A 26549-nucleotide genomic window follows, 5' to 3' on the forward strand; every position below is an offset into this window, starting at 1 on the left:
GGGTGACCCAGCCTACCCCTTGATGCCATGGCTCATGAAGCCATACACAGGCAGCCTGGACAGTAGTCAGGAGCTGTTCAACTACAGGCTGAGCAAGTGCAGAATGGTGGTAGAATGTGCATTTGGCCGTTTAAAGGCGTGCTGGCGCACATTACTGACTTGCTCAGACCTCAGCGAAACCAATGTCCCCTTCGTTATTGCTGCTTGCTGTGTGCTCCACAATCTCTGTGAGAGTAAGGGGGAGACCTTTATGGCGGGGTAGGAGGCTGAGGCAAATCACCTGGCCGCTGATTACGCGCAGCCAGACACCAGGGCGATTAAAAGAGGACACCAGGAAGTGGTGCGCATCAGAGAAGCTTTGAAAATGAGTTTCATCATGGGCCAGGGTGCGGTGTAACTGTTGTGTTTTTTTTTTTTCCCCTTGATGAACCCCCCCCCCTTGATTGACTCATTCCCTGTAAACAACCCACCCTCCCCCTTCAATTACAGCTTGCTTAAGGAAATAAAATCATTTTAAAAATCATGTGTTCTTTATTAAAAATTCATTATAAAAAGAGGGAGAGAACTGACAAGTTATCCCGGGTGTGGTTTGGGAGGAGGATAGGAGGGAAGGAAAAGGCCACTAAAAACATTTCAATGTAATGACAGCCTTTTGGTTGGGCTATCCACGGGGGTGGAGTGGGCAGGTGCACGAAGCCTTCCCCCACGCGTTCTTACACGTCTGGGTGAGGAAGACATGGAACATGGTGAGGGTGGTTACACAGGGGCTGCAGCAGCACTCTGTGACCTCGCTGCTCTTCCTGAAGCTCCACCAGACGTCGGAGGATGTCAGTTTGATCACGCAGCAGCCCCAGCATTGCATCCCGCCACCGCTGACCTTCCTGCCTACACCTCTGATCTTCCTGCCGCCACCTCTCATCTCGAGCTTCTCTCCTATCCTCACGTTGGTCCCTCCTATCCTCACGTTCATTGACATCTTTCCTGTAATTTGATACCACGTCCTTCCACTCATTCAGATGAGCTCTTTCATTGCGGGTCACTTCCATGATTTCCGAGAACATTTTGTCTCGCGTCTTCTTTTTCCTCTGCCTTATCTGAGATAGCCTTTGGGATGAAGTAGGGAGGCTTGAAAAATTTGCAGCTGCATGAGGGAGGGAAAAAAGAGAGAGAAGTATTTAAAAAGATACATTTTACAGAACAGTGGTTATACTCTTTCACAGTGAACAACACTATTCACCTTACATAGCACGTGTGATTTCACTACAAGGTTGCATTTTGCATCTTAATATTGAGTGCTCGCGGCTCTGGTGTTAGAGATCTCACAGACGCAGGCCCGGGCATCAGAATTCAGCTTGCATGCAGCCATGGTGAGCCATTGTCTTTCGGCTTCTGCAGCCTTCATATACACAGTGCCCTCCTTTCCCAAATACCAAGAAATCCCATTCAGTGATGCTTCTTTCCTGTTAACATGCAGCAGCAGAAGCCACCCCCCCTCCAATTCTGTGGGATGATCGCTTTACCCCTCCCCCACCGCATGGCTGGTATCATGGAAGATCACTGCTAATCACCCCCCTTCCCCTCCCCCACCGCGTGGCTGGTAGCAGGGAAGATCCCTGATAGCCAAACGCAAAAAAGCTCAGCGCTATTCCCCTCCCCCCGGCTTGGCTACGTGCAAGGAAGGATTTCTTTTAAGCAACAGGTAAACAGCCCAGTAGGAATGGCCATCTCTGTCCCCTTACTTAAATTCCTAAATTTCAACCAGGTTACCATGAACGATATCGCTCTCCTGAGGATAACACAGCGAGATAAAGAACGGATGTTTCTTGAATGCCAGAAATCACTGGGACCATACGCAGCTATGCTTTGTCATGCAATGATACCCGATTACTTGCTACATGCATGGCATGGTCAAGTGTCCTACCATGGTGGACGGAATAAGGCTGCCTTGCCCAGAAACCTTCTGCAAAGGATCTTGGAGTACCTCCACGAGCGCTTCATGGAGATGTCCCTGAAGGATTTCCGCTCCATTCCCAGACATGTTAACAAACTTTTCCAATAACTGTACTGGCCGCAAATGCATCCCAAGTCCTCAGGGCAAATCAATCATTAAAAAACGCTTGCTTTTAAACCATGTTTTATATTTACAAAGGTACACTCACCAGAGGTCGCTTCCATGGCTTCACTGTCTGGGCTAGTGGCTTGGGAGGGCTGGAAGGGTAATTCCGTCTGGGTGAGAAAAAGCTCCTGGCTGTTGGGGCTAACGGAGTACTGTGTGCTCTCCAAAAGCTCTTCCTCCTCGTCATCTTCCCCGTCCACAGAATCCTCAGCTATGGCTGAGATTACAACCCTCGCCTCCAAATCCACGGACAGGGGTGGGGGACTGGTGGCGCACCCCCCTAGAATTGCATGCAGCTCAGCGTAGAAGCAGCATGTTTCCGACCCTGCCCCGGACCTTCCGTTTGCTTCTTTGGTTTTCTGATAGGCTTGTCTGAGCTCCTTAACTTTCACTCTGCACTGCACTGAGTCCCTGGTGTTGCCTTTCTCCATCATGGCCTTGGAAATTTTTTCAAATGTTTTTTCATTTCGTCTTTTGGAACGGAGTTCTGTTAGCACAGAATCCTCTCCCCATATAGCGATCAGATCCAGTATCTCCCGTGCGGTCCATGCTGGAGCTCTTTTTCGATTCTCAGGAGACTGCATTGTTACCTGTGCTGATGAGCTCTGCGTGGTCACATGTGCTGATGAGAGCTCCATGCTGGCCAAACAGGAAATGCAATTCAAAAGTTCGCGGGGCTTTTCCTGTATACCTGGCCAGTGCATCCGAGTTCAGATTGCTGTCCAGAGCGGTCACAGTGGTGCACTGTGGGATACTGCCTGGAGGCCAATACCGTCGATTTGCGGACACACTAACCCTAATCCGATATGGTAATACCGATTTTAGTGCTACTCCTCTCGTTGGGGAGGAGTACAGAAACCAATTTAAAGAGCCCTTTATATCGATATAAAGGGCCTTGTGTGGACGGGTACAGCGTTAAATCGGTTTAACGCTGCTAAAATTGGTTTAAACGCGTAGTGTAGACCAGGCCTTTGTTACAAAGCTTTCCTGCTGCAGAGTTAAACAATTCATTAGTTACACAGGAGTGTACAAGGGGTTAGTCCTCACGCTGTTGGATGGGCAGCATAGAGGCCACTAAATGCATTATGCACCTCCTGGATGTTCTGTCCTGATCCAAATTTGGTATACTACTGGGAAGGATGTCTGTGAGGGACCGGTGTCTGATGACATCCACTTATCATGTCTTGGTGTGTATGTGTGGAAGGGGGCGGGGCAGGGGGTGTTGGGGTCTGGGTTGTTGTCCATCCTGCTTTTACTGAGTCAGAGTCAAAGATGATTCTCATAAGAAGCTGGTGGGCATTCAGAGCAGGTGACCATACCACCTATTGTAATAATTAAATTGTGAGCTCAGCTGTATAAAAAAATGTGTGACAGTTCATAAAATCTTCTAATAACCTATAATTACAAATATTGGTTGGGAAAAGGTAGACCACTTGAATTAGTGTGAATCATGCCTGGGCATGGTGTTAGGGGCTCTGCTGTCAGAAATGCAGTCTGGGTGAGATTTAAAACTGAGGTTCCAACCCTTGTGTGGTTAACAATCACATTTCCCCTCCGGCCCCCCCAAATGAGGAGTCCTTGTGGCACCTTAGAGACTAACAAATTTATTTGGGCATAAGCTAGTCTCTAAGGCCTGGGCTACACTAATGGGGGGGCGGTTTCAAACTAAGATACACAACCTCAGCTATGCTATTCACTGTTCGCGTAGCTTAAGTTGAAGTATCTTAGTTCGACTTACCTGGCCGTCCTCACACGGCGGCAAGTCGACTGCTGCAGTTCCCTTGTTGACTCCACTTACTCCTCCTGCCGAGGTGGAGTCCAAGCATCAATTTGCAGATCAGTTTATCGCGTCCAGACGAGACGCGATAAATCGATCCCCAATACATCGAATGCTGCCTGCCGATCCGGCAGGTAGTGTAGATGTACCCTAAGGTGCCACAGGGACTCCTTGTTTTTTGGTTAAAACAGACTAACATGGCTGCCACTGAAACCCATCCCATTACACACACTCTTCACAAAATAAGGGGGTTTCCACAGTGTCTTGGCTAGCTGACCTTCTGGGTTAGACGCAGTTGCGGGGGTGGCAGAGTGGCAGATAATCACAATTGGAAGTGGCAGTTGTGGCTCATTGTGGTGAAGTGTATCAAGAAGAGAAGGTTGGAATGTTTCTGGTCAGTGGCAGTGGCCGTTCCTGCCACCTGAGATTTCCAAAGAGGCCCTCGATTGTGAATTTCCTTGAGGGGGGATTATCAAGTTTCCTTCTCCATTCTGAACTCTAGGATACAGATATGAGGACCCACATGAAAGTCCCTCAGCTTATTTCTACCATCTTAGGTTAAAATCTGGCACTCTGCCACCACCAAGTGCTTTAAAAAGCAATAGGGAAAGGACCACTTGGAGTTCCTCTTCCCCCAAAATATCCCCCCAATCCCTTACACCCCGTTTCCTGGGTAGGCTTGAGAAATATCCCCCCAAGCCCCTATATCTCTTTCCTTGGGAAGGCTTCGTAATCCCGTCACCAATTAGTCCTGATGAACACAGATCCAAAACCCTTGGTTCTTAAAAGAAGAATTTTATTAAAAGAAAAGGTAAACTTCATCTCTGTAAAATCAGAATGGAAAATAACTTTACAGGGTAATCAGATTCAGAGAGCCCATAGGAACCCCCCTAGCCTTAGGTTCAAAATTACAGCGAACAGAGGTAAACCTCTAGCAAAAGGAATATTCACAAGTTGAGAAAACAAAGATAAAACTAACACGCCTTGCCTGCTGCTACTCACAAGTTTGAAATAGGAGAGACTTGTGCAGAAAGATTTGGAGAAAATGGGTTGATGTCCGGTCCCTCTTAGTCCCAAGAGCGAACACCCCCCGAAACAGAGCACACAAACAAAAGGCCCCCCCCGCCCCCCCCACCAAGTTTTGAAAGTATCTTGTCCCCTTATTGGTTCTTTGGGTCAGGTGTCAGCCAGGTTACCTAAGCTTCTTAATCCTTTATTGGTAAAAGGATGTTGGTGCCTCTGGCCAGGAGAGATTTTATAGTATTGTCTACAGGAGGGTTGTTACCCTTCCCTTTCTAGTTATGACACAAGGATGCTGACCCTTTGGCAGGGAACATACAACGTTTGAATTCGGTCCACATTGAGTTTCACTCAATCCAGTCTTGTCCAGGTCTCTAGTTTGGGCAGCTGGGTCTGATGGAAGAAGACCTAGGACTGGACAGTCCATCCCACAGAAGGCACAGCAGCCCAGACGATCTTGTAACGGCCATGGGTGGCCTCATGCATCATATTGTACAAAAAAAAGTGACTGAACCTAACCCACTAATAGTGAGCACTCAGGGAAGGGTTAGCAGGAGGATCCAATGCATCTATTAAAAATCATTTGCCACTTGCCTGACAGCCTTCCCACTCATGTAGGGGAACTCCCTATTGGAGAAGGAGCAGCAGCACTTTAGGAAAGAGCCAACTTTGCCTCTTTGTGCTGATTAAGAAAAGGGGGCAAATGAGAATGTCAACTGTCGCTTTTTTAAAAGCACCTCTTCCCCTCCTTCCTTGCACATGACCAGCTAGAGGTGCCAAGGTCACCCCTGTGCCATAAAGACAAGAGGCAGCTGTGCTTAGTGTCTGGACAGATGGAGCAGTCCCTACCAGCTGCGTCTATCACTGACCCCTCCTCCTTGCAGAAGATATAGTCTTTTCCGTTCACGGGCTCCACATCACCGATATGATAGCAGAAAATCAATGAAGTTCTCCTTGACCCCGGAGTCCTAAAGGCTGAGGAGGTAATTGTAATGCAAGTACTTTGCTCTTTTGCAGGACAGAGGCTGCTGTCTGAAGACTCTAGGCTTGACCAGTTTTAGTACCTTTATGTGAGCATGTAGGTGTCAGTAGAACAAGTGTGAGGAGGGTAAGTTTGTGCACTGCCCCTCCACCCCCAAAGTGTAACTTGTTTTACTAAAGAAGGTAGTAGATGCAATATGGAATATTGCACTCATATAAGTTTCATTTGGGCCAAGTTACTCAACTGGAAAAGGGGGTCAGAGCAGAAAGTTCGTCAACTTCAGAGCTTCCATTCCAGTGTGAGCGCTATGGTGTGTGCTACTAACAGAATCCTGTCAGTTTTAGGAATAACTGAACTATATTGGCTACTTCCCTTATGTAACCAGTTTGTGCATGAATAAAAACTGAGCTACACATCTGCTTAGCTCACTAAATTCTTTTGCTGCTAAATAATTTGTTTCTGGCTTCTTCTGAGTATTAAAGATGAACAGAACATTCTGTAATCTCAGGAGCTTGTTCTTCTCCTCTCATCTGGCCCCCCCGGATCTGATGTTTTGGATGTGAAAAAGATCAGGCTCCTTTTGTCTTCCCTTTATGGCGTTTGTGTTAGGAGTATACTCTCAGATCTTCTATTGCCAAGTCAGTCACACCCAAAACAATGTCTTTCCAGTAGCCCAGAACTTTGAAGAGACCTATATGATCAATAGACTTAAAGTCAGAGATCAGATGAGTTTGTTGCCAGGTTATCTAAGTCATTTCTGAAGGACTGACCCTTTTTTTTTTTTTTTTTAAGAACACAAAATCGTAGGATCATAAATTGTAGGATTTGAAGGGACCACAAGAGGTCATCTAGTCCAGTCTTCTGCACTCATGGCAGGGGAATGTTGAAGAGTTTTATAAGATGAATTTCCATTAAAGACAGTGGGCCTGCTCCTGTACCCATAGAAATAAATGACAAAACCGAGACAGTCTCTCGCCTCATGGCATGCTGCCATAGCTGAGAGCAGCAGAGGTCCTTGAGCTGTGGCCTCATTGGTGTAAGTGAGGATGGGTTGCTGGCAGGCCGTTCTTTGAAAAAGCCCTACAGCTTCGAAATTCACTTCCCCCTTGTTTGGTTCAAAATAGCTCTAATTTGAACTTCAGGGTGCCTTGCAAGGCTCATCTATCCCCCTGCCCCATTTTCAACTGTCATGAGGGTGGGGGGAAGAATGGAGGGGTAAATTGTTTTGAGGAGGGACTGGAGTGGGATATCTGTTAGCTAAATTTGGTATGTATTTGTAATCTCTGCCAACGACGCCTAGAGCATGTGGATGGGCACCCTCTTCAGCATGTCTATAAACCTAAATAAAATATCCATTGACTTGAATAGGAGTGGGATTGATCCTTGTTATTTTGCAGCTGAAATGGTATTTCAGCTCTAACCTGTAGCTATTTTAGTAAGCAGCCATTTAAATAGAACCTCTCTGCAGTTTGGAAATGTGTGAATGTCTTTTTAAAAGCTCTTCCAAACTTGAACAAAGATAAAGAACACTGTGATGGGTTTAGGATGTGAGAATACTTTTTGTATTCTCTTTGTATTCACAGGCTCTTTTTGTGAGTATCACAGTCAATGACTTGTCTTGAGCAGCTAATTAGTACGATTATTCCACAGCTGCATTAGTTTCACCACAAAGGTTTTCTCTTGTTTTATCAAAAGGATCAGTCTCTCTGGGAATGTTTCAACCTGACAGGCCTTAAATAGCAGCACAGCCTCTTCTCTTCCCCCCGCCCCCCCGCCTCTTTTTTTTTTTTAAAGGAAAATTAGATTGTGCGCTCTGGAAAATCTGGATTTAATGTTATTTAAACAAAATAACCCATTTCCCTTTTTAATCCTAATGTGAACAATTTAATTTTAACATACTGGTTCTAAACATCGCTTGCCAGATTTGCTGGGGAGCTCAGCTCCCACTGAGAGCAATGGCAACTATTGGGTGTTGAGCACCTGAGGATCAGATTTCTCAATGGGAGGTGCTGGGTGCTGAGCACTTCTGAAAATCTGGCCCTTTACTTATGCAATGGTGTCACTTGACTGGAATGGCTGCACTTTAACATGTTAATGTCGTTTCTGTCATTTGAAAGCATCATACATTTTAAATGTAATGGGCGTAATACAGGGAAGCCCTGCAATAACGCAGATTTGGCTATAACGCGATTGTAAGGTGGCTCTGACAGCCCCAGGCCAAAAAAAAAAAAAGTGTCTGGAGTGTCGCCAAAGCGCAAAAAAGGAAGAAAAAAAAAAAAAAGAGGCTGGAGCTCCCCTGAAGGAAAAAAAAAATGGAATCTGCCTTCCCCACTGCCTCTTCCTGCCTACGCCCGCTTACCGTTTTGGTGAGAAGAGCTGTTCTCCTCCCCAGGTGCTCCTCGCTCTTCCTCTGCCCCTTGCACGTCTCCCCTACTCTCCCCGTGTTTCCCTCTCCCGCTGCATGGCTGAGAGCCCCCACTGCTGGAGCTGTACCCTTTCAGTTACTGTTATGGGCAGTTCGCAAATGAAAGTAGTTTTCTGCCCAAGAGAAATCGACTGGCTTGAAACTGACAAGCTTGAAATGGTAAACCCTGCTATACCGCAACCCCGCATTTAGCGCAATCGAATTTTTTGGACCCCCAATCATCGTGTTATAGCAGGGTTTCACTGTACCATTTAATTTTTGTGTGATTAATGCTGTTAATTTAACATTTAATCTAATCAGAAAAAGTGTTTTGCAGCTGAGATTTCTTTTGGGAGGTGTTGGGATCTGGATCTTAATAAGTCAGACATAGCAGGTGTTAGTGCTCTTTGTTTCTGACTTCAATAGAAGTTAACGGCTTTTGAAAATCCTAGTGCTACAGTATGAACTTGGCATATGCTGTGGGTTTGATCCTACAGGTTCAAGCAACAAATTCATGTCTGTACTTGGACGGGAGGGGTGTATACATACCTAAAAGAGACTTTGCTGTCTTGTGTGGATGCGTTATTTCTGTAATATTATCTGTTCTTAACTGCTGAGTAGCTTTAACCATCTAAAATGCACTTGCCTACCTTCCATAGATGTGCTGCTCAGTGGTTTTAAATTATTTTGAGTTCTTCTTGGATGAAAGACACCATAGGAATAATGGTTATTTTTTATTAAGATTCCATTTTTAAAGGGGTTTAATGAGTGATTAATTGGCTATTGTAGATTGCTATAGCATGCAAGAGGTCAATCGGTGGCTTATAATCACTTAAAATACCTTCTACTGATGTACTTGTAATCATCTATATACCACATACTACTTTATATACTACTGTAAAACACAAAATCTGTTACTCATTTATTAACTCTTTGTAAATTACTTGTAAATAGAATCTCAATATGAAGTGACTGTAATAATTATAGCAAATCTAAATATAATACGTGCCATTATACAGCATAGTAGTTGGAAAAAATCGGCTCAAATAAAAATATTTTACAATATGGGGTGTGTGTGTGTGTTTTAAAAAGTGGCATATGTGAAATGGATCAAAATGGGAATGAACCAGAAACTTTCCTAACCTCTCAAAGTTGTCCTTGGTCAAGTATTTGTTTGGTTACAGCAGTCCCTGGTAGGTGGGATATAAAATGAACAGGTTGAATAATGTGAACTGGCATGGAGTCTTCCTTTTACGCTTCAGATTGTGTCACGTGTTCAGGAAAAAACAAATATCGTGTCCTCTTCAAATATCTTGTCTTCAACCTTTCCCGTTTCTTTTATTCTTTCTCTTTGTCTGCTTTTCCTGTGTCGTTTTATATATGTAAAATATGGGACTTATATTGATCATTTTGTTGTGAACAAAGTACGGGCCAGATCATTCCATCTGTGGAAAAACCACATTGCAGAGGGCCTCTCACAGCTACTCCCATATGCCCTTCATACCCTTCACTTCCCCTCCTAGCATGGATCCATTACAAGCTATTGCTTTGGTTTCCCTACCTGCACCCACATCCCACTTCTCACTTCAGGTCTACTAGTGCCCTCAAAGTGAGTTGATACGGTCACAAGTGGTGGTCGCCCCTGAAGAGAGTGCTACTAGCAAATCTACTAGAACTCTAATGTGGTGCAAGGAGCCACTGCCCCAACCCACCCTTGAACACCAAGTTAGTATGGAAGGGTTTCCAGGTGCTCTCAGGGAGGCAAGAACATGTGGTGGAACTTTTGCCCCAGGCCTCAGTAATTCTGGCAATCCTCCCCTACCCCTAATGCCTACATAAAGGGTTGCGTAAAGTACTCTTAAACTTAAGATGCTAAATACAGTCTTTTGATTTTTAATTAATAAAAACATTGCCACTATAAATGGGAGTATGAAAGAATTATAGTCATGCTACAACAGGACTCAACGGGATGCTGTATTTCTATTAGCTGTTAATGAGCATTAGACTTCTAAAACTTAAAAGTTTCCTCTTTACTGCTAGAGATCGACACTTGAAAATAATGGTTAGACGTAATCAGGTTAATTTAGCTTAATTTGGCTTCTAAGGACCTAAAATAGATCAGCTCCAAATTCCAATTTACCGTGAGCAGCGTATTATTACTCATTCTCGTATGTGTGAGAGCCACTTTGTTTCACACTTAACGTAACTGTGCAATCACAAAAAATAATTATTCTAGATGGGAAAACTGAGATGTCTGTGTCTTTGGTCTTCCCACAGCAGTTCCGAGCATCCTGGAGCTTCCAAGCCTCCCTTAAGCTCCTCCACTATGACATCAAGGATTTTGTTACGACAGCAGCTCATGCGTGAGCAGATGCAGGAGCAAGAGCGTCGAGAGCAGCAACAGAAGCAGCAAGCAGCCCAGTTCATGCAGCAGAGAGTACCACTCAGTCAGACACCAGCCATCAACGTCAGCGTCCCCTCTAACCTGCCCCCTCCAACCCAGGTGCCAATGGAAGTCCTCAAGGTAAGGGAGTGTGACTTTTGTTCAGTTCACTGGCTCTCATACTTGTCTAAACATAGTCTATGTAATAGTGACATGGTTACTGATGTTCATGGCAACTAAACTTCACAAATAGGCTGCAGGGTCTGGTTTCATTTTTAGTTTTAACTCAGTGTCCCAGTACCAGAGAAGAATGAGAAGTTTTTAACTTGATCTCAGATGCAAGTGCTAGTTGCAAAATTAACACACTTTTTGTTTGAAAATGTCTGTCTTTCACATATTTAAAGATTCCCTCTTAAAATAATTGATATTTCAAACCAGCCTTCCATTTAAAACAAATTAATTTCTGATCAATAATTGTTTTAAATACTGAATCAAAACCCATTACAAAAGATCTTCTCAGAAAGACTTAATCTGGAATACGGGTGAGTTTCCAGCCTTTTGCAACTAGCCATTGTAATCCTTTTTGCTCAAATGTTTTGACTGCTATTGGTAGCTTTGAGTTCCTTGTTAGACTAGAAACTGTAGGAGCTTGTTAGTATCTTGCTGCCGGAGACTATGTAGCTTGCTAATTATCGAGGAAAAACTATAACAAGAACAGACTTCCTTTCACACATGTTGGGTAAGTTGAGATAGAGTAGTGTAGAGTGAAATGCCTTGTTAAAAACATATAAAATGATAGAAAAGATAAATGAAATAATGCGACATCAAAGTAAAGCACGGTAAATATGCAAATACTGAATTTTATCTACTACGTGCAACTCCTTCTTTGTTTACTTTTTATTCCAATATGAAGGTTAGTAACTCTTTCTGGCCAGTAAGCAAACTGTAAACCAGTAAATCCAATTGAAGTTGGTTACAATAGAATATTTTCAGAGTATGGTGTAGTGCTGGCATTTCTGTGTGTCAACTCCATTTTAAGATTCGTTTTAAGAATAGTGTGGTAGATTTAAAATAAACATATCTTAAAGCAAACTGTGTACACTTGCGTTATCCTGCAAGTTTTGTATAGGTATTTTTAGTTATCGTTAATACATTATCACTTATAGCGGTGTTAATATTGTCATATTAAATAAAAAGAATGGTAAAAGTGCCATTATTGGAGTTCTGCAAAAAATAAATAGGATCAGATTTGAGTACAGCATTTATATGTATTGGCCATGAGGAGGAAGGACATTAAAGAAGGTATCTGAATTTTGATTCAGGCTCTAATTTTCTGACTCTTCCCTCTAATACAGAAGCTATTAAAATGAACAAAGAATGTTTGACTGGAAAATAAATTATTTGTGATGAAGAAATGTACTGAGTTTCTTGCGTAAATGCTGTCGTGTAGTTTGAATGCACACCTAGCTGATAGGTGTAGCCTGTTACGTGAAATAGTCTCGTATTCAGAATACACTTGAATTAACAAGGGAATGATGATGCATTCAGAGTCTCAGTGAAAGAGCTTTATTTCCGAATCTCCCACTGGATATGTGTAATGTTTTATGCCACCTTTTGGCATTTAATTATAGCAACATATTTGGCTTGTTTCTGCTAAATTTGATCACTACTGGAAATATTTAATGTCCTGTTTGTTCTGTGACTGCCAGAATCACAGCAGTAGTATTAGTAAGATGCTATAGATTTATTATTTTGTAGCTGCCTTTTTACATGAGAGAAGGGGCACTCTCTTATTTTTCGATGGTGCCTGAAGTATTAGCAGAGGCTCCAATAGAAAGAAGCTGGCAGGAGGTACCTGAGGGTCAGTTATTTAATAACATAAAATTTTAAGGGGTCAGATTCTGCTTGGCCCCACACACGCGCAATTGCGAGAGGCATGAAGATTGCTAGGCATGATGCTTGGGGATCAGGAAGAAGTGAGATCCTTGTGCTCAGAAAAGCCACCTCACTACTTCCCTAGGGAAGACCGTGCCCCAGAATTGGTGGGAGAAGGGGGCTCCACCCTATAAAGGGGAATAGTAGTAAGTGTGCCCCCAGTGTGCAGAAGGAGGTATTTTGCCTCCCACTGCTTCCTGTTTTTCCACGTGATGCAGGGCATTCTGTAGCTCCCTTACTCTGGGCTGTGCCTTGAAAGCACAGTCTACCCCCAAATCCATGTAGGCAACTCAGGAGGAAAACTATCTACCAGAGACACTGATCGCAGGAACCTTATGTGCCACTCCATGATGACTGACTGATTTACATCTTAGAGTAAAATAAATATCTGTGCTAGCACCATCTGCATCAGCAAGTGCAACCATTATGCAAACCCATGTACTCTGAGCACCATAGTTAGTGAAATGTCTGACACTCCAGGGAAGGGGAGAATCCATAAAACTTTTTATTTTTCATTTATTTCTGGAAGTTGCTAGAATTTGATCATTTTCTGTTACTTTTAATGTGGATGAGGTTCTATACAAAAATCATAACACACACAAATTCCAGACATGACATTGATTCTACAGAAGTCTATGGCAAAATTCCCAAGGATATCAGTGCGACAAGAACTTCACCACAGAAGTACATGTATGTTTTAGAGAAGCAGTCAGATTTAAATGTGGAATTGATACCAGGGTATCTTTATATAAGAGAAACTGACAGCCAGCTGTATATTGAGGAACTCTTCATTTGCTGCATATCGGTTCATCAGAGTTGATATTTTATACGTCATCTGTTTTGAACTATGGACCAGCTTCCATAAAGTCTGGACGTAAGCTTTAATTATGAGTAGGTCATTATGCTAGAAGGTTTATTATCCTGATAGTCTGGGTTTAATGACTGAACAAAATGCTAGACTAAACTAGGACTTCTGTGCTTTCATAAACGTTAATGTGCCAAGTGACTTTTGAAAAGCAGAGCTGCTGAAGGTTATAGTGTAAACAAATGGGATTTTGGATAGAAACTTACTTTTCAAAAATCAGATTTTTGGAAAAGAAATTGGGTATCACAAAATACATAAAAACGTGAAAATTGGCTTAGGAACACGTGTTAAATAAATTATTTACCTTTCTGTTTTACAGTGAAGTGTTTCATTGTCCAACTCATTTAACTCCTGTGCCACATTCACCCAGTGTAAATGGATAGTGATATTTATTAGCTGTGTGCTAATAAAACAATAATTAATACAAACATACACTGTCTGTTATGAAGGTACTTAATACAGCAAAAGAAGAGTAACTCATGTTAGCCCATTTCATATAACTGTAGCACTCTCTAAACTGCATAATAAAATGTAATATGTTTTTTATGGCTACATGAATGAATATGATTTAATGTGCCTAACTATGGGCTCCTAATTGAAGGTTTCATCTCTGAAGTGGGGTAACTTAGTGTAGTAAGAAAACACCTGTCAGAATGAAAATTTCTATTGCTTGGTGAAGGGTAATTAATTGATCTTCTCTGGGAGAAGGTCTCATGCAGCTGCAGCAATATCTGTTAGGATCCTGTGTTATAATAGGATTTGTTGTGGCATTCCATTATGCTCCTGCAAAGCTGAAACTGACTGTACAGAATAGATGCAGGCTGCTTTAAATTTTCATGAGGAATGCATCTGATTAACCACATCCTGTTATCTATTTCCCATTGGCCTGAATTAACACTGAGAGCTAAACTGCAGAGACGTCACAGAGTGACTTGAGACTGATGCAAACTGACTTAGACGTACTGTGCATCAAAAATAGGGCAAAATAATTTAAAATGTGTTAATTAAATACCTTGTTTACTGGAGGATTTCCAAGGCCCTGAATTCCATACTATGTTAATGTCAGATCTGAATCCATTTTTAAAGTGTGAAACACAAACTATTTTTATCTATATGGAGGAATTTAGCATTTTTGTAAGTAAGTCTAACTTCTTAAAATGGTTGCACGTATTTTGGCTAAGTGATATGGACTTTTTTTAATTTTTAAACGCAGTAATTTCTTTCATCCCAGTGTTCTTTAGTTTTGTATACTTTTTGAAAAAAAATTTTTTTGGTGGGACGGAAGGGTTGTTTAATGTTTTGTCCAACCTGAATGTTTGTTTGGTCCTTGAGTTGTTCTCCAGAGGACAAAGTTCTGAACTGGGGAACATGTGAGTTTAAGGCTTTCATTTGTATGGAATTTATTTTTATTAATTGGTACCGGCACAGTTCTGTCCTGAGGCCCTTTCACTGAAGAAATTGCATCAGTTGTGCTTCACAAGGGTTCTCTTGAAAGTGTTTTTCTCTATTTATGTTCTATATGTAGTGAGAGTGTGCAGACTCCTGGGTACCTTACAAACCAGTTAGAGTAGTAAATCTTTAAATTGTATTGGATACTAAATACTAACCTGGGTAAAGTGTCACCTTTTTTCTATTGCCTTGTCTTGAAGACTACTTGCTGCAGTCTTCCGTAAAGCAAATCCAATTATATCTCAACTCTTTGTGTATCTTTGATTCCAGTCAATTTGGATTTAGGCCTTTACATGGTATAAAACCACTTTGGTTGTGTTGGTGGCTGATCTCCTCCTAGTCGTGAAGGAAGGAAGATCTGAAAGACTGCCTCTCAGCTGCCTTTGATGTCATTAACACACCTGTAGACCCTCAGAAGAGTTGATAAGGTTCCACTTGAGTGGCTCAACTTCTTGGTGAGAAATCCAGGAAGGTGGTACTGGAGAGTCTACACAGCATTCCACATGGTACAATTCATTTTGTGTTCAAGTCCAAGTATTTGAGACTGCTAAGGGATTAGCAAAGAGGTTTGGAGTATAGCGTCTTCAGTGTGCTGATGACACACAGACTTTTATGTTTCCATCTCTTCCAGCCATACTGGTGGACAGACTTATGTGGGAGACTTGGGAAGAATCATGGCTTGGATGAGATTTAGAACCTAGATTGTATTAAGACCGAGATTACGCTGATTGGGAAAACCACTGGCAGAAATCACTCTGGTTATAGTGATTGTTTGCTTCTAACTTCCAAGGTTCACAATTTAGGTTGCTGCTTGATTCCCCAGCTGCTTCTGTGTGCTCAGATACCAGCAACTGCCAAGAATGTATCTTACGATCTGTGCTTGGCAAGATTTTCAGTTTTTTCTTTAGGATGCAAACACATGTGGGTCCTTCAGGTTGGATTTACCATATTGTGAGTGTGACATGGGGCTGCATCTTCACGCTGTTCAGAAATTGCAGCAGCTGTAGAACGAGGCTGTTTGATTGTTAAATGGTGCTTCACCGAATGAAATCTCACCTGTGTTCTATGGTCTGAACTGGCTATCTGACTTCTGGGCAAAATTTAAGGTATTCATTTTGACTTAAGAACAGCCAGACTGAGTCAGATCAGTGGTTTATCTAGCCCAGTATCCTGTCTTCTGGCATTGGCCACTGTCAGAACTTCAAAGGCAATGAACTGAACAGGGCAATTATCAAGTGATCCATCCCCTGTTGCCCAGTTCCAGCTTCTGCCTATAACATCTTAAATGGCTTGTGACCTGAGTGGCTGTCTCTCTTTCCCCAGTGACATCACAGAGATTGATTGAGTTACTCAAGCTAATGTGGCGAGCTGGCCCTTGCCCTGGGTGTTCTCAGTTAGGAATCACTGGCTTCAGACCTTGCTTCCTTCCTTACCTCACAAGCATCTGAATCTGGGCTCTTTGAGGCCTCCTCTGGTTGTTGTAGGATTTTCTTTGATTGGTGGGTGTTATTGGGATGATAGAGAGCAGTAGGATGGAGGCCAAGCAGATGCTGCAAGTGTGTGTGAAATGAAGATTGTGTACTTATGGCCTGAGATGGGTCAGAAATGACAACGTGAGGCAAGTGAATATAATTGTATAACATTTGTGAACAGTATTTATTTATCAGGTGAAGCATTTTGGGGAGATACTTAGGCCTTGGCTACACTGGCGCTTTACAGCGCTGCAACTTTCTCGCTTGGGGGATGAAAAAAACACCCCTCTGAGCACTGCAAGATACAGTGCTGCAAAGCACCAGTGTAAACAGTGCTGCAGCGCTGGGAGCGCGGCTCCCAGCGCAGCAAGCTAATCCCCGCGAGGAGGTGGAGTACGTGCAGCACTGGGAGCGCTCTCTCCCAGCGCTGGTGCTGCGACCACACTCAAAACTTCAAAGCACTGCCATGGCAGCACTCCCGCAGCAGCGCTTTGAAGTTTTGAGTGTAACCAAGCCCTTACTTTAACTTCGGACACTTTATCCTAGTTTTTATTTGTAATTCACACATTGCATGTCCAGCAGACTATGGTTTGAACAAGGACACTAGATGCCAAAGCAGAGCACAGACTTCCTGGCAGATAAAATACTGAGGATATCATCTCATCTTCGTCCTCCTCTCACTTAAACTAATTTTACCCTGATGTAAATTCCATTTAATGAATTAAATTCCATTGCTTTACATGAGTTGGATCCTTTAACTCTCCTTTGCTGTGAGTCCTCTAAACAAACAAAAAAACAAAAAACCAACAAACAAACTTGACATTGGTTAGGCTGCTGCTGTGCTCAAACCACTGCCTATTGTGTTGACCAATATTGTTCCCCATTTGTCCAGTTATATCCATCTCTTGTCTCTTGCTTATACTTAGATTATAAGCCCTTCAGGGCAGGGGCTGTCTTTCTGTTCTGTGTTTGTACAGCATCTAGCAGAATGGGATCCTGGTCTATGACTTAGGCTCTTAGGCACTATGGTAACACAAACTATTGCTAATAATAATATCTGGCAGAAATACTCTGGACTAAATTCAGGCCTAGTATCAGAGAGTACAATTCTCAATTCAGTCAGTGAGAACTGCTACTGCTTATGTTGGGGCCAAATTTTATTTTTGTGCTGACCTCACTGTCCAGCTCCCTGGCAGTCTTAATGCATCAATTCTAGTTACGTTACCCAGATACTGATCAAAACCAGCCCCTAAAGTGAATCCAGTGGGTCTCCTGTGTCAGGTGGAGCAGTGTGGTAGCTGTTCCCTGAATTACTCACTTAGGGCTTGTCTACATCAGAAAGTTGCAGCGCTGGTGAGGGAGTTGCAGCGCTGCAACTTAGGAGGTGTACACATCTGCAGGGCACCACCAGCGCTGCAACTCCCTGTTTGCAGCGCTGGCCGTACTCCCGTTTTGTCTCGGGTGTAGAGGATCCAGCGCTGGTGATCCAGCGCTGGTAATCAAGTATAGTCACTTACCAGCGCTTTTCTTGACCTCCGTGGAATAAGCAGGTATCCCAGCATACCTGAGGAAGCCTCTGGTAATCAAGCTGGTCTCCTTCCCCGGCTTGCTCTCGCGTTCCCCGAACCCCGAGCAAGCAGGTCTCCTTCCCTGAGGTTTGCTGGGTGGTTCCGGGAAGGCGAGAGCAAACCGGGGAAGGAGACCAGCTTCGCCGCGGTTTGCTCTCGCGTTCCCCGAACAAGCAGGTCTCCTTCCCTGCGGTTTGCAGGGTGGTTCGCGGAACGCGAGAGCAAACCGCGGCGAAGCTGGTCTCCTTCCCCGGCTTGCTCTCGCGTTCCCCGAACCCCGAGCAAGCAGGTCTCCTTCCCTGAGGTTTGCTGGGTGGTTCCGGGAAGGCGAGAGCAAACCGGGGAAGGAGACCAGCTTCGCCGCGGTTTGCTCTCGCGTTCCGCGAACCACCCTGCAAACCGCAGGGAAGGAGACCTGCTTGCTCGGGGGTTCGGCGAACGCGAGAGCAAACCGGGGAAGGAGACCAGCTTCGCCGCGGTTTGCTCTCGCGTTCCCCGAACAAGCAGGTCTCCTTCCCTGCGGTTTGCAGGGTGGTTCGGGGAACGCGAGAGCAAACCGTGGCGAAGCTGGTCTCCTTTCCCGGTTTGCTCTCGCGTTCCCCGAACCCCCCTTGAAGCCGCCCAACAGCGCTGCAGTGTGGCCACATCTAACACCACTTGCAGCGCTGGTTGCTGTAAGTGTGGCCACTCTGCAGCGCTGGCCCTATACAGCTGTACTAATACAGCTGTAACAACCAGCGCTGCAAAATTTTAGATGTAGACATGGCCTTAGACAACTGCTAATGCTACTGCTGTGGCTGGCACCAGCTGCTGCTCCTTTCCAATGCAAGATTTCTGTTCAGTTTCATCTGTAGCATAGCAGTAAATCTGTGGTCTTCCTACTGCATGTTTGTCTCAATATTTATGCTCGCTGTCAGGGAGTTGAGAAGGAAGCTTCCCCACTGTATAGCTGCGTATATGTCTCCTGAGCATCACTGGATTCAAACTCCACATCCCAAGAAACTGGGTCCCAGGCAGTTTTGACAGTTAATGGACTTTCTTTGCTACTTGAAGTCTCTCTGCCAAGAGTTCCAATGTTTTGTTATTGATTTGTTTATACAAGGGCGACCAGATCGGCACACTAAAATATTGGGATACATTGGGGTGCCATCAGCCCTGCCCACAGTCCACTGCCGCTCCTCCCGGGCTCCACCCCCACTCTTCCCCAGTTTCCACCGCCTCCCCGCTTGGCCCTCCCACCGCACCCTTCCTCATCCCCCAGCCAGCCACTGGCTTGCTGCATCCCTCCTCAGTCCCCTACTCGCTGACCATCCACTCGCTCACTCGCCGCTCACCTCTTCATCACCCCGCTCACCACTCACCCCTACGGTGTCGACTTCCCCTCTGCTAGGTGGGTGCTTGCCCACCCTCTGCCTCTTCCTGCCCCTGCACCGCCCCACCTGCTTTCCACTTCTTTTCCCCCAAGTCCCCACCCCTGCCCTGCCTCTTCTCCATCTCCTCCCCTGAGTGCACTGCATCCCTGCTTCTCCCCCCTCCCTCCTGGAAAGTGCTAAGCGCCACCAAACAGCTGTTAGGCGGTGGGAAGCGCCGGAGGGGAGGAGGAATCGGGGTGTGCGGTAGGGGGGTGGAAGAGAAGGAGGCGAGGAGCGGGGAGCTTGGCTGCAATTTTTCTCCGTCGGTGCTCCAGCCCCGGAGCCCCCACGGGTTCAGCACTTCCCGTCCGCTTGCCTCCTTACCTGAATATTGGGAGAAATGGCATCCCAATCATACATTAATTGGGACGCGGGACAAAGGGATAGATATCAGGACAGTCCTGATTTTATCGGGACATCTGGTCACCCTAGTTTTTACAGTGGCCTAGATCGATTTCAGGGCATTGCACAAACAGAATCCTAGTAACAAAACATAAACCTCTCCAACATCTCCTTCATTCAGGTTGTTAAAATTGCCCCTTGTCCTTTTTCTGCCTGTTCCTAGAGAATATGAACAAACCATTCCTTTCGTTTTAGAGCATATCAACAAAGCAGTTCGGCAATGTGCAAAATAAAATCACTCTCTTTATGGCAGGTTGGAGAATATCCGCTCCTGCCTTGTGCTTCAGGATAGCACATGCTCTTCCTCCCCAAAGATAGCTACCCTCGAAGTGCCCCATCATTCATACCTGCGACTAAGGGTATGTAAGGGCTAGCCTATGCTACTGCAGCTTCACTGGTATTGTCACTCAAGCTAGCTGTATCTGAGCTAGCTTGGCTACATTGGCTGCAGTCGCACCTTCAGTTTCAGCATGGAGGTATCCTGAATGAACCTCACTTGAAGGGCCCTCCCTTTTATGCTTGTTGGTTTAAGCAATTACTCCAAGGTAGGGCAGTAGCTTTTTTCTCTTTATGGTTCCAGTCCCTGCAGCATGTAAATGTGAAAGGAAACTCCTTCATGCAAGGGGGGAGGGATAGCTCAGTGGTTTGAGCATTGGCCTGCTAAACCCAGGCTTGTGAGTTCAGTCCTTGAAGGGGCCATTTAGGGATCTGGGGCAAAAATCAGTACTTGGTCCTGCTAGTGAAGGCAGGGGGCTGGACTCAATAACCTTTCAAGGTCCCTTCCAGTTCTAGGAGATAGGTATATCTCCAATTATAAAAGCTATTAGATGAAGAGTGTGTACCTCACATCCACCTTGTATGATGTCCTTTTCCTTTTAGAAAGGGACCTAAATCAACACTTCCAGATTCCTAACACATTGAAATTTGTGCTCTTCAGAGCCCAGAGCCAAAATTTGTGGCTTGGGGCTCCTTCCCCCAGCCCCTTTTTGCCTGCCTTGGAAGCATTCACTGTTGGTCTCTGCTGATGCTGCAATAGATTAATCTGTTGCCGATCCAAGAAGAACACATGCTGTGTCCTAATACGAACAGTTGAACAGAAAATCTCAAATAGCTGTGAAGGCTCACTGAATGCCCAACTGCTCAGTTAATCTCATTCCTGATGCACTGCCTACAATAAATTATTACGTATCTTATAGATTTATTTTCTCTGTTTTAGTTACTTAGAAAGTAATTATCGAATCCCAGCAGGACCGGCGCTAGGGTTTTGAGTGCCCTAGGCGCACGGCAATTTCGCTGCCCCACGTGCTGGTCCCGCGGCTCCGGTGGAGCTGCCGCAGTGGTGCCTGCAGGCAGTCCGGTGCTCCGTTGCTCCTGTGGAGCTGCCGCAGTGGTGTCTGCGGGAGATCCACCGGAGCCGTGCGAACAGCCGACTGTCCGCCCGCAGGCACGACTGCGGCAGCTCCACCCGAGCCACGGAGCACCGGACCTCCCACAGGCACCATTGCGGCAGCTCCATGGGAGCTGCCTGCCGCCCCCTCCGGCGGCTCCCTGACCCGGGGGACACCCTGGGCTGCCGGCTGCCGCGGCGGCGCCCTGACTCGGAGGACACCCTGGGCTGCCGGCTGCCACCGGCAGCTCCGACTCCCTCTCTGTCCCAGCAGCAGCGGCTGCTCCAACATTTAAAAAAAATTGGGGGGCGCTTTTTGCCGCCCTCAAATCTCGGCGCCCTAGGCAACTGCTTAGTCCGCCTAAATAGTTGCACAGGCACCTGATCCCAGGGCACATAGTCAAATAGTTGTCCTTCCTTCTCATCTCTCAGCTGCCCCTGGTGTCTGCATGCTGATGCATTGTGTTGCATTTAAAAAAAAAATTGGACCAGACACCATGTCTGTATTTGCCATTTGTAAAATGCCAGAATGCCTTTTGGGTGGTACGAATTAACTGCTATATGCAGCTGTCCAGAAATAGTTTGGTTCTCTTACTGCTCCTGCAATAATATGCCCTGTTCCCAAGAAATACTGTGTGCTCTTTACTTACAGTAGAACTTTGTGTCTCCAGCTGGAAACAGAGAATTGAAACTACATGATCTGTTTCCTTATGGGAGATGTATTTCCCTGCTACCAAGAAATACTGTGTGCCCTTTACTTACAGTAGAACTTTGTGTCTCCAGCTGGAAACAGAATTGAAATTACATGATCTGTTTCCTTATGGGAGATGTATTTCCCTGCTACCAAGAAATACTGTGTGCTCTTTACTTACAGTAGAACTTTGTGTCTCCAGCTGGAAACAGAATTGAAATTACATGATCTGTTTCCTTATGGGAGATGTATTTTGCAGCCCATAAGAACAGGAACAGTGAAATTTTAGCAGCTACCACAGTACTGGTGCACTTGATTTGTGTTTCATGACTTTCTTTTCTTATTGCAGGTTGATTTAAAAGCTGTATGATAGCAAGTTGATTTTGCGTGTTTGAGCTCCAGTTTTTAGTAGAAGGTTAGTTAAGCAGTTGGGGGCAGTAAACATAATGGACAATCTTGACATGAAAGTGATATTTTTAGAGGTGGGGGAGTCAGACCAGTTAGTATTGAGATGTAAGTATAACTGTTACACTGAGAGACCAGTTTCTCTTCATACTCTTTGTGAATTCTAGGAGGCTTCATTACAGTAGGTTTGGGGGGATGGCGGGACGTAGTCTTCCTGAAGATTTCTGAGATAAACATAAACCTCTGTGCATAAAGAGTCTGCTGCAGGAACTCTGTTTTTATTTAAATAAAAGTACCTGTCTGACTAACTGTGGCCTGATATACTTGGGTTCTTGTGTCTTGGGTCAGAGGTCATTTAAAAATGTTCACTCAAGATTTAGAATCAGAACCTGAGGATAATCTGTAGCTTTGCTTTGGAGACTGCTTGTACTGGGAGTCCTTAGTCAAGTGGCAGAGAGAAAATATAGAAATTCAGTATGGCAAAGTGGTCGCTAGTGATCAAAAATACATACTACAGTACTTGAACTTAAAGGTAAAATAATACATACAAGTTGCTGATTGCTCAAGCCCTAACAGTTTATATAATACGCTTGACCTTGGTCTTGTCACTAATTCCATGGATGCTAACAGTAGGTGGTAGCCGAACCATCTGCAATAAAGACTCTTTGATTAGCTGCAGTTTTAAGAAAAAGCTGGTGCTTACCCAAGACTTAATCTCCCCATTCCAGAGTGTCAGTAGGAATTACTTGGCAGGAAAACGTCACTTTTGGGGGATACTAAAGGAAGGAGAAAGGAGTTGGGGGAAATCATTGGCAGGCTGTTTAGTGGCTGCTTGCTTCTGCTGAAGGGGTTAGTGTGTTAGAATAAACCTGAGGAGAAATGGTTTAGTGGGCAGAGAGCAGATGAGGAGATTTAAAGGTGATCTGATGCTAAATGTTAGCATGTCCATGCTGAGGATTAGCTGGATCTTTGCAGTACAACCTTGCAGTTCCAAATTTACCTGTGATCCCTTAATAACATCCAGCAGTGAAAAGAGAGATTTCATGTTCTCACAAAGAATTTCAGTCATCTGGAAGGCAAGAGCTCATGCTGCTCAAATGCCACCATTCCAAAATTCTTGGGTTGTGCAGCCACATGGGTTAGTGATCACTCAGCCTGTTGCAGGTAATCCAATTCTAAGCGTGATCTCATTCAGTCCAATCACCTGTTAAATCCTTCAGGGAGAGACCAATAATTTTGGCTAACCAGTTCTTTAAATGGTTTCTCTGGCTGTGTGAACCTCTGAGAGTGCTCCGTGGAGTCTGAAGCATTAGACCTTGTGGATGGGGTGTTGCAGTTTGTCTCTGTAGCTGTGGATCTTAGAAGCATTGCAGAGCTTCCATGGCCCACCAGCTAAAGACATTAACTATGGCTGCAACAAGCCCTTCCTCCAGTCAGCATTGATGCATAAACAGCCCACTGCACTGCCCTGGCTGAGCGGAGAATGGATGCTGTGTGTTAATGTACATCATGGCTAATGCATTGATTTGCTTGCATCAAACATGCACTTCCAGAAGAATCTGATCACAGCAGAATGCATGGATAAGGTCGCAGGAGCAACAGGAGAAGGAGCACTAAGAAAAGTGGTGTTATGTGAGCAGGAAGGACCAGAGGAGGGAAGAGAATGTGAGGAGAATATGAAGGTGCTGGAACCTTCAAAGTAATAGAAAATACCTATGGAACAAGGAGAAGAGCAGCAGGGAGGGTGTCACTGAAATGCATTGAAGCAGAGCAAAACTACAAGAAAGGGTTTTTAAGTTTAAACAGTGGGGAAAAATACAATGCCATTCAACGAAAACAAACGTAGGCTTGAGACATGCATCCTGCAAGTGTGTCTTCGCAAAGTAATCTAACTTGCTAGACCCTACGAACACCTCAATGTCCCCTTGAATTGTACATTCTCAGGCTTAGTCCATTGATAAACTCCAGTAAGTGTTGCTCATTGCTTTAGAAAGGCCTTATTAGATAGTTGGGTTAAATGTTCCATGGCCTGGAACCAATTCATTTGTATTCGTGCTCAGTAAAATGAGAATGATTTTAACAGAGCAGTGTCTACAAATAGTTTCAAGCCACAGCTCGGCAAAGTAGAGCATTTTGGGAGCAGAGCTCAATGCCAGAGTTTGAACTGAAAAAAGGAAAGATTAAAATTGTAGGCTGGACTGGCAGTGACTGGTGCATATAAATACAGTCGGCATTATCTATGTGCACATAATATTAAAAAAACTGTATTCTTTATAAAAATAGGCTAACCAGCTGAATTTTACATGCTTCTATGTTTTAAGACTAAAGTGACTGAGCTGGTGATCGTTTAGTTGGTAGAATTTTCTGTGCAGTGATACTGAACAGTGTGTATTCATGGCTCTGCCGTAGACCACCTCCTTGTGTCCTAGGGCAAAATCCTGCCTTGTTTTATGCTGGTGAAGTGTGAGAAATGGAGTATAAGGAGCCTTTCCTCTCTGCTCCTGCCACCCATGCAGTAGCCAAGGAAGTATTAGGCTGGAATCTTGCTTAAGCACTAGTATAGAGAAGCAGTTAAGCAGCCTGAAGTGATGGCTGGACATTTGGGTGGGCCTGCCGGTTCCTTGCTCCTTCACGGAGCAGTGATCAGACGGTCAACACAGCACTTTCCGCTAGCCATTTTACTGTATATTCATTGTTGCCCACAGCTGGCAGCATGGTGTAACCACTCCCCTAGTGCCAGCACTGTTCCTCTCTGGTGTGAGTTAGACCCACGAGCAAGATTTTGCCTGAGGTCTGCTGCTTATGATGAATGATGTCTCTTAAATCACTACTTGATTTTTTTTAACCTTCTGTATTTAAATAAATCAACTCTCAAATTTTGGTGCTTAAAATAGGCACCTAAATATAGATTTGGATACCTAAAAGAAAATGGGTACCTAACTTTCAGAAACTCTGAGCGCTGACAAATGCAGTCAGTCAGTGGATGTGGCTGCTCAGCACCTCTGAAAAATCTGGCCTAAAATGAGAAGCTAGTTGGTAAAATTAGGTCCCAGACTCTTCACTACCTGCCCTTTTCTTTTCTTGTTCTTGTTGACAAACATCAGTACCTTGACTCATCGCAAGTGAAGATGAAATGCACATCTGTGGCGTGCTCCATTGTGCTCTGTGCCAGGTTTTGGAACCAAACTTTGCCCTGGGATCTGCTCGTGAGACTATTGCTTACTTCAGAATTCAATCTGGAGACTAGTGTTTGTCATCAGTTAACTGCTGCAAATGGAGACAAAGAGCACAGAAAAATAGATCTTGGTTCACTTTTTAATTCCTTGGCAATGAGGCAGTAGCTGTTAAAAGGTAACAACTTTACCATAAGATAGATTTTAAAATGTGAAAGTTAGGCCTTACTTAAGTACCTTTAGGACTTATGCAGCCTCACAAATGTGATTCTTTGCTTCAGTTACATAGCTGGTTTGGAAGCATTAATTTCTTAAACCTGAACCTGTAGAGTGAATAAATTGAAACTGACAAGCTGAAGACATTCCTGCCATTCAAGAGAGGCTTAGAGAATTTCTTACTGGCTAAATTTCAAATATGTAGCTTTTTGCCCAGCACTGCATGGCAATTTCAACCTGCCTGACCGTGACAAGATTAGTTCTTTTCCTCTCCCTTCCTAGCGGTTGTATAAAAAAATTAGATTAAGAAGTACCAGGCAGAGATGCAAAAGCCTAAAAGTAGAAACAAAAAACCCCAAAAACAGTCTTACCTTGAATAATTCTATCTGTCATTTGATTGGTGCCTTAATTAGCCTCATGTCCTTTAACCTCTTGAGAAATAAGTAAGGGATAAATTTGGGGATAAAGACAGACGCACAGAGATTTACCACACACCACTAGGTAATTCATCAAGGAATGTTGTTAATTAGCCCTGCCTCTTTCATTTCTGGCTCATTTATTAAAACTGGTTGATTTAAAATGCCTGCTGGTTCATTATCAACGAGTTTCAAGTCCATAACTTGGCTCTTAAACAAAAACAATATTGTGTGGTGTCTGTAACGGGGCCTGGTGTTTTGATTGTGCTTTTTCCATTTCTGAAGAACAGTTTCCAGTTTTGTCCTTAGTGGCTAATTATTGCATTTTTATTTTATTTTATGTGTTGTTTTTTTTTATGATCATCTGGCTCTTTTTTTTTTTAATTTCTGTTTTCTTGTGCCTCTCACTAAAGAGGGTAAGGGACAGAGGAGAGAGAAAAAACAAAAATGTTCGACTTACTTGGAGAGTACCTGTC

The 26549-nt window shown here is 44.2% G+C and overlaps 1 protein-coding gene across 22 annotated transcripts in view; it reads left to right on the forward strand.

Annotated features, from left to right (window-relative positions):
• MITF (melanocyte inducing transcription factor) overlaps window positions 1-26549 on the forward strand; it is a 183009-nt gene that overhangs the window by 109838 nt on the left and 46622 nt on the right. For 21 of the 22 annotated variants that reach the window (XM_050957420.1, XM_050957422.1, XM_050957429.1 and 18 more), the window contains one exon: window positions 10577-10823. In XM_050957420.1, the coding sequence (XP_050813377.1) occupies window positions 10577-10823 (247 nt within the window). The remainder of the gene's footprint in view (window positions 1-10576; window positions 10824-26549) is intronic. The other variant, XM_050957426.1, reaches the window with a different exon arrangement.

The sequence above is a fragment of the Gopherus flavomarginatus genome, chromosome 6, assembly GCF_025201925.1.
Source record: "Gopherus flavomarginatus isolate rGopFla2 chromosome 6, rGopFla2.mat.asm, whole genome shotgun sequence".
NCBI classification, from domain to species: domain Eukaryota; kingdom Metazoa; phylum Chordata; order Testudines; family Testudinidae; genus Gopherus; species Gopherus flavomarginatus.